The sequence below is a fragment of the Nansenia antarctica genome, assembly GCF_963989245.1.
Source record: "Nansenia antarctica genome assembly, chromosome: 6".
In the NCBI taxonomy this organism is placed as follows: Eukaryota; Metazoa; Chordata; class Actinopteri; order Argentiniformes; family Microstomatidae; genus Nansenia; species Nansenia antarctica.
This window is the reverse complement of record NC_137676.1, coordinates 67,637,529-67,646,521: the sequence shown is the minus strand read 5'-3', so window position 1 is coordinate 67,646,521 and position 8,993 is coordinate 67,637,529. Positions and strand designations below refer to the sequence as shown.

General features: G+C 44.6%; 1 protein-coding gene across 1 annotated transcript in view; it reads right to left on the bottom strand.

Moving 5' to 3' along the window:
- Window positions 1-2,011: 2,011 nt before the first annotated feature.
- LOC308160870 (uncharacterized protein) overlaps window positions 2,012-8,993 on the bottom strand; it is a gene marked incomplete at both ends in the record, with an annotated part of 28,863 nt that continues 21,881 nt past the window's right edge. The window contains 4 exons of the mRNA XM_080534803.1: window positions 2,012-2,559; window positions 4,515-4,561; window positions 4,688-4,861; window positions 5,054-5,227. Of these exons, the coding sequence (XP_080390929.1) occupies window positions 2,012-2,559; window positions 4,515-4,561; window positions 4,688-4,861; window positions 5,054-5,227 (943 nt within the window). The remainder of the gene's footprint in view (window positions 2,560-4,514; window positions 4,562-4,687; window positions 4,862-5,053; window positions 5,228-8,993) is intronic.

Here is an 8,993-nt window from a genome sequence, read left to right as displayed (position 1 = left end):
GAATGAATGAATGAATGAAAACCTTTATTGTCCCCAATGGGGAAATTCCGTTGTCAAACAGCTCAGTTAGGGCAGACAGAAAACATTCAACAAATAAATAAATAAATAAAACAGTGCAGGCTCAACAAGCAAAAAGTGCAAGATAAAGTGCTCAAGTGCATGTAGTCCAAGTAGCAGTCTTAACGGCCTCTCAGCTCCAGGTCTCCCCCACCCTGCAGGGCCTGGTTGTAGAGTCGGAGTGCAGCTGGAACAAAGGACTGTCCAAATATTTTTGTACTTTGACGGGGGAGAACAAATCTGTGGCTGAACTTGCTCCTCATCCCCGCCAGCTCGCAGTACATCGGGTGGGAGGGATTGGCCAGCATGGCCGCCAGTTTTTTCCCCATCCTCTGTTCTGCCACCACCTCAAGGCTGTCCAGCCCGGTCCCCACCACAGAGCTGGCCTTCTTCACCAGTTTGTTTAGATAACAGATAACTGTTCTACTGTAAAACAGATAACTGTTCTACTGTAAAACTCCAGCTCCATGCTGGTTCTAGCCTGTCTGTCTGAAGGCTCCACTGCCTGCAACTGTGTGATTGCTGAGTGGTTTCAGGTGGGCTGGTCAGGTGCTGTCCATGGTCCTGCACAGGGCTGCGTTCAGATAGAAATACATCACATAGAACAAGACATGCCTCTCTGACATGTGTAGAGTCATCATGAGGTCACACAGTTCTTTGTTTCACAAACACTTTATTGATATTAACACAGTCATCATCATCATCATCATCATCATCATCATCATCATATTAAAATGAAGGAACTTGACTATAGGGCTAGTTCAGGCTAGTAGACTAGTGCTGCCACTATGGCGCCTCTGTCAGAATGAGAAGGAGGAGGCAGAAGATGATAGTTATTGTAATAATTACAACTAAAACACAAAGGCACCATCCTCTCTGACCACCAGCCCCAGATCTCTCTGTCTGTCCATTTGGACTTCACCAGAGCTACACTGACACACACACACGAGAAAATATATGTATATAGAAATATATTCAAAATATGTACATTGGATAGATAGGCAGGTACAAAAAATCCATGGAAAGTGAATTTCAGAACATGTTGTATTGACAGAGGAGGAGAGCTGTCTTCACATCCACTCCCTGCTATCTTACACACAGCTACATAATACAGCATCTGAACTCAAACACACAACTTTACCAACTCTTATACACATCCACTCTCTCTCCTCAGGGTCAGAGACTCTGGGTCTCAGAGTTCATCACCAGTCTGACTGATAATATAATGATTCATCTGGATTGTTTCACAATCAGTTGCATTTCCAGAAATAAAATAATAATAATAATAAAATAATAAAAGGTGATAAAATAATATACAGAAAAATGTCACACCTCTGTTTTGTCAGTCTATTGCACTTTTTCCCACATATTTCACAATGAGCAAATAACCAACTGGTTGTCATCAACTGCTGCAGATCTGAGGCAGGAGTATAAACCTACACTGACACAGTCCTGAAGACTTTACAGTCAGAGACTCCTCCATCTCACAGGACCTGTACTGCTGCCCTCTAGTGGTCAGAGTGGGACTGACACTACACACACAGAGGACACAAAGCTACGTAATACAGCATCATAGCTCAAATACCCAATGACTAACTCTTATGTACATACACTGCTGCCCTCTAGTGGTCAGAGTGGGACTGATGTAACCAACAGGGCTCAAACTGGGGACCTCTCCCCTGGATGACCCACGATTCTGCCTTTAACCCAAGCAGACAGGTCTCAGGCAGGGCTACACACAAGAGCTACACTGACACTACACCCTACACACTACACACTACACACTACACCCTGAACACTACACACTACACATTATACCCACAGATAACACCCTACACACTGCACACAGAGGCACACAGTTTGAGTGTATGAAGCTTGATGTGTGTAAAACTACATCATGACATCATGTTATGATCCAACATCTTTGAGCCTTAGGTGTTCAGTGTGATCTCCCTTAGACTAGTTTACACAGGGTCACTGAAGAGCCAAGGTGCCAAAACCCAAACCCTGGGTAGAGGGGCTCAGTGAATGTGGAGTGGAATGTGTACAGGAGGGTCAGTGTGTCAGAGGAGACGCTGTAGAAGGACAGAGTGCCGGCCAGCCAGTCCAGATACACTCCTACTCTGTGGGAGTCAGAGGGGGGGGCAGGTATGTCAGTTGGATTATTATTGTGCCAGGCAGTGTAACTATCAGAGGTGGCAGAGCAGAACAGACACCAGGACTTGTCATTGTATCCCAACACAGAGTTAAGACCCTTCCCTCTCCTGCTGATTCCTTTATATGTCACTCCTATATTAGCCCCTCCCCCTCCCCTCCACTCTACCTCCCAGTAACAGCGCCCAGTCAGACCCTCTCTACACAACACCTGTGACCAGTACTTAGATCTCTCTGGGTGATCAGGATTTGGCTGCTCCTCTCTTCCCCTTGTCGCCTTCCTGTTCTCCTCAGACAGAGAGAGGTGTCTGTGTGCTGTGTTTGGGTCCAGTGTGAGGTCACAGGCATCTGATTGAGAGGGCCAAAATAATCATCAAATCAATACAATTGGATAAATTACAATATTCACAATGTGATCTTGTTAAGCCCAGTTCACATCTATGCAACGCAATGGGTCAGTTTTAGAACATTTAGACCGTTGAAGAGAAAAAAACTTGGCAACTACTTGCGACCGACGGGTGGTGAGACAGGTGAGACAGATGGGTGGTGAGACAGATGAGACAGATGGGTGGTGAGACAGACGAGACAGATGGGTGATGAGACAGATGGGTGGTGAGACAGATGGGTGGTGAGACAGATGAGACAGATGGGTGATGAGACAGATGGGTGATGAGACAGATGGGTGGTGAGACAGATGGGTGATGAGACAGATGGGTGGTGAGACAGATGAGACAGATGGGTGGTGAGACAGATGGGTGGTGAGACAGATGAGACAGATGGGTGGTGAGACAGATGGGTGGTGAGACAGATGAGACAGATGGGTGGTGAGACAGATGGGTGGTGAGACAGACGAGACAGATGGGTGATGAGACAGATGGGTGGTGAGACAGATGGGTGATGAGACAGATGGGTGGTGAGACAGATGAGACAGATGGGTGGTGAGACAGATGGGTGGTGAGACAGACGAGACAGATGGGTGATGAGACAGATGGGTGGTGAGACAGATGAGACAGATGGGTGGTGAGACAGATGGGTGGTGAGACAGATGGGTGGTGAGACAGATGAGACAGATGGGTGGTGAGACAGATGGGTGGTGAGACAGACGAGACAGATGGGTGATGAGACAGATGGGTGGTGAGACAGATGAGACAGATGGGTGATGAGACAGATGGGTGGTGAGACAGATGAGACAGATGGGTGGTGAGACAGATGAGACAGATGGGTGGTGAGACAGATGGGTGGTGAGACAGATGAGACAGATGGGTGGTGAGACAGATGAGACAGATGGGTGGTGAGACAGATGAGACAGATGGGTGGTGAGACAGATGAGACAGATGGGTGGTGAGACAGATGGGTGGTGAGACAGATGGGTGGTGAGACAGATGAGACAGATGGGTGGTGAGACAGATGGGTGGTGAGACAGATGAGACAGATGGGTGGTGAGACAGATGAGACAGATGGGTGGTGAGACAGATGGTATTGGGTGATGAGACGCAACGAGGCACAGAAGACACAAACAACGGTTTCCATAACAACAAAATAAGTTGTGTTTACCCTGCAAGATGTCTGACAGTGACAGTGACATGCTGGCAGTAGCGCTGATCAATAAACGGCGAGCTAGGAAATATGGAGCCGTTTTTGACTTGAGTATCTAGGCTATCTAGCTAGCTAACTTGCCTCCCATTTGCAACGCATGTCATTAGCTGTCAAGGCTAACACACACACACTAGACGAAAACATAAAAACACACCGCTGCACTCATATTCAGACCCCATTGTCATGACAGCCCTACGGAGTGCCCTGGCTACGGAGTGGTCAGTTTCATGTCACTCACAAATATGTACCGGTACTCCTTTCTAGGTGAGAGTTTAAAGAGTCTTGTCTACCTGTCTACAATAATGTCTAGCTAAATGTTCATCTTTCTCAGCAAAAGCATGTAATAGCTCAACATAGTTGCCATGATTAGAAGAGTTTGCACTCTCATCGTTACCACGAAATGTTAATTCCTGTTTGGCTCGGAAACGGGTCGGAATAATAAGGTCCACTCCACTTCTAGACAACAGATGACGCTGGTCTGTGCTATTTCCTGATTTGCTGAAGAGTGTGCATTGGCCTTAACATTATTTTTTTTCACAAAATATTACCCATTAATTTAAAATGTTTTACAAGGAATACAACTAATTCACATTTACTCATATTTTAGATCTACAAATGAATACAATAGTGATGCTCTGCTTAACTCAGCTGTACCCTGATTCTTGAGTAATATCACAGTCCTGTTCTCTACAGTGTTGGAGACTTACATTTGATCATCCCAGGTTTGAGCCTGCACTCTCCACCATGGTCCACACTGTATCAACCACAGAAGAACATGTGGTTGGATGACAGTGGTTGGATGACACTCACACAATCATGTGGGAAATAGATACTGTGCATTAATCTCATTGATGCGTCCAGCCACATATTCAGCCTTTACCTGAGTGTCTGTAGTTTACAGAGTGGATCTTTCTGTACAGCAGAGAGCAGCGCCAGTCCTGCGTCTCCTGGGTGATTGTAGCTGAGGTCCAGCTCTGTCAGGTGGGAGGGGTTAGACCTCAGAGCTGAAGCCAGAGAAGCACAGCCTTCCTCTGGGACTCCACAGCCTGACAACCTGGGGAAATAGTGTCACTCCATCTGATATCAAGAATGTGATTGTTCCTCTCTAATGTACATCTTTACAGCATTAAACCCTCTTAATTCAGCAGTTGAAAGGCTAGACACATTGTATTTAGGTGAAGAACATTCAAACTAGTACATTATAATGGCACTAGATACAATGCTTCTACACCACAAAAGACCTCACCTCAGTGTCTGTAGTTTACAGTGTGGACTCCCCAGTCCAGCAGAGAGCAGCTTCACCCCCTGGCCACGTAGATCATTATGACTGAGGTCCAGCTCTCTCAGGTGGCAGGAGTCTGAGCTGAGAGCTGAGGCCAACGCTTCACAGCATCTCTCTGTGAGTTGACATCCATTCAGCCTGAATGAGGAATGAATACAAGTCATTGAGAAAAAATGTCACCGCACCTAATTAGGATAAAATGACATTTTCCTTAAAAACCCTTATATGGGCTGTTTTAGGATTTTAACATTTCACTAGACCAATATGTTTTCTAGTCATTTCACTTAGTTTTAAAGGCGAAATCATAATGTTTACATACGTTTCATGCCTTAAAAGATGGATTGAGCTTTCAGTTTGAGACTAGTGGCCTGCTCCTTCCAACTGCACCAACTGTAAACTCACTGGCCAGCTAACTTCTCATCTCTACACTTTAGATAAAATAAAGCTGACAAACTCATTAGCTGAACTGTGAACACAGCTAACCAGATAGCTATGTTTTACTTAATGTCAGACAAGAAGTCACCATTTGATCTGCGGTGTGATTATCTGGGGTACCAGACTGGAATGCAATTTCTGGAATGCAATTTCTTCTGTTTAATCCGTAAATAATAATAAGTGATCAGCATGAAGTCACTTTGCCTCTTGCATGAATTAGTATTGTTTGCTTTGTGTACAATGATATAAATAATACATTTTTGTGTGTCAACTAAGTATGAATGAAAAGGAGACAATCAAGGAATGTGTTGTTACTTTTGCTTGTGATGAAGAGGTTTTCTTTGTATTTTTCATCAAGCAGCGTACTCACTAATTACTATTCTACAATGCATTTTCATAAGCCTGGTCGTCTTAATTTACGTTTAATTACAGTAATTTTGTCCATGTACTTACAGTGCCGTCTTAGAGGCTGTGAGCACTGGCAGCAGCCTCAGAAGACCCTCCTCTGATCTGGAGTATTTCTTCAGGTCAAACACATCCAGCTCCTCTTCTGAAGTCAGCAACACAAAGACCAGAGCTGACCACTGTGCAGGTGAGAGTTGGGCTCCTGAGAGACTTCCTGAGCTCAGGTAGCTTTGGATCTCCTCCACTAGAGAATGGTCATTCATCTCATTCAGACAGTGGAACAGATTGATGCACCTCTCTGGAGAGGGATTCTCCCTGATCTTCTTCTTGATGTACTTGACTGTTTTCTTATTGGTCTGTGAGCTGCTTCCTGTCTGTGTCAGAAGGCCTCGTAGGAGATTCTGATTGGACTCCAGTGAGAGGCCCAGGAGGAAGCGCAGGAACAAGTCCAGGTGTCCATTCTCACTCTGTAAGGCCATGTCCACTGCACTCTTGTGTAAGTCGACTAGAGGCTTGCGTGTAAGTGATGACCATAGCTTCCTGTGTGAGGATTTCTGTTTGACCAGTGGATTCTCATTGCTGTTGTTGAATGTGAGGAACACATATAAAGCAGCTAGAAACTCCTGGATGCTCAGATGCACAAAGCTGAACACGTTGTGCAGCCCACACTCCTCTCTGAAGATCTGAGTGCACACTCCCGAGTACACTGTGGCTTCTGTGACGTCAATGCCACACTCTCTCAGGTCTTCCTCATAGAAGATCAGATTGCCCTTTTCCAGCTGTTTGAAGGCCAGTTTTCCCAGTGACAGAATTAGCTCTTTATCCCAGTGTGGATCTCTGTCATGGACTCCAAGGTACTTCACATTCCTCTGTTTGGTCTGAAACACCAGGAAGTGTGTGTACATCTGTGTCAGAGTCTTGGGCATCTCTCCTGTCTCTGATCCACCCAACAGTCTCTCCAGAACATCAGCTGAGAGCCAACAGAACACTGGTATGTGGCACATGATGTGGAGGCTCCTTGATGACTTCATGTGTGTGTTGATTCTGCTGGCCAGGTTCTCATCACTGATTCTCTTCCTGAAGTACTCCTCCTTCTGTGGGTCGTTGAACCCTCGTACCTCTGTCACCCGGTCAACACACTCAGGAGGGATCTGATTGGCTGCTGCAGGACGGGAGGTTATCCAGATGATAGCAGAGGGAAGCAGATTCCCCTTGATGAGGTTTGTCAGCAGCACGTCCACTGAGGTTGACTCTGTGGCATCACAACATGTCTCGTTGTTCTGGAAGTCTAGAGGAAGTCGACACTCATCCAGACCATCAAAGATGAACAGAACTTTATACTTGTCAAAGTTGGTGATTCCTGATTCTTTTATTTCAATGAAGAAATGACCAAGAAGTTCATTCAAACTGCGTTTCTTCTCTTTCATTAAATTCAGCTCCCGAAACGGAAGTGGAAATATGAACTGGACATCCTGATTGGTTTCTCCTTCAGCCCATCCCGTAATGACCTTCTGAGTAGAGACTGTTTTTCCAATGCCAGCGACTCCCTTTGTCAGCACACTTCTGTTTGGTTTGTCTTGTCCAGGTAAAGGCTTGAAGATGTCGGTGCATTTGATTGGTGTCTCCTGTGTTGCTGTTCTCCTGGATGCTGTCTCAATCTGTCTGACCTCATGTTCCTTATTGACCTCTCCACTTCCTCCCTCTGTGATGTAGACCTCTGTGTAGACCTTATCAAAAAGTATTGGCTTGCCTTGCTCAGCTATTCCCTCAAACACACACTGAAACTTCTTCTTCAGGGTGGACTTGAGTTCATGTTGGCACACCACAGCGAGCTCATCTGAATGACAAAACAATTAACAAAATATTTGTGGCATATACATTGGTTTATTCAACAAGTTGTTATATAGTAATTAATTACATAGTATGTAGTGTAGTTGAATGATATAGGAAACTGTCCAACCCTGTTACTATGCAATTATACACAAACAACCAAATGTTGTTACTGCTGTAATTACAGAGATACTAAGTTATAGAGGCAACACAATATAAAGAGTGACCAAACAGGGATATACAGTACATAGTAATTACAGTTAGTGGTGTTTATATTTCCAATAATATCCCAGCCCAGTAACACTTCTCTGTGAAAACATATGAGGTCTCTTACGTTTCTCCAGTGTGTCAGCGAGCTCCTTCTGGTTCATGTTCCTCAGGACGTGCAGTGTGATCTTCAGAGCCCCCTCTCTGGCACTGCTCTCCTGCTTCTCTTCTTCTACATCTTCCTCTTCCTCCCCCTCACTCTCAAGGCACTCTGGGTAGTCTTGAGAAATAAGCCTCTTGAACCTCTTCAGCTGATTTCTCACTAAAGTGATGACATTGTCTTCAAGCAACTGAAACATTTAAATAAAAAAGATGTGAGAGAGTTAATACAGTTTTTCTCAATTGCTAAAACACATTTCACAAAACGTTCCTCCATTTTCCCAAAACTCTAAACACAACACACTTTTCTAAAGCTACATAATCAAAACCACACCTTCTCTCTTCAAAACTCAAACTTTCACACCAAAACAGCTGCTCAAAGCCTGCAAAAATGTAAACACTATAAGCATCATTACAGACTACAACAAAACAACTGAAAACACAATGTTCAGTGTGTGAGAATGTTCTTTTTTTTCACAACTGCCAAAGCACATTTTAAGAAACCTTACAGTATCTGTTCTCAGAATATATCACTGTAGAGTATTGGGCATTCATAGATTTGTGTGTTTCATATGAACAGTATGTAAATCTACAGAAAATACAGTATGTATGTTACGGTACATGTGGGAATACGGTACATGTGGGAAAACTAGGGTTAGGGTTAGGTGCTAGGGTGACTTGGTACATGCTGGCATGTCTAACCCTAACCCTAACCTTAACGCTAACCCTAACCCTACCACTAATCCTAACCCTAACCTTAACCCTAGCACCCTAGCACCTAACCCTAACCCTAGTTTTCCCACATGTACCGTATTCCCACATGTACCGTAACATGTACACTACTGTACTGTATCACAACTCAATGCAA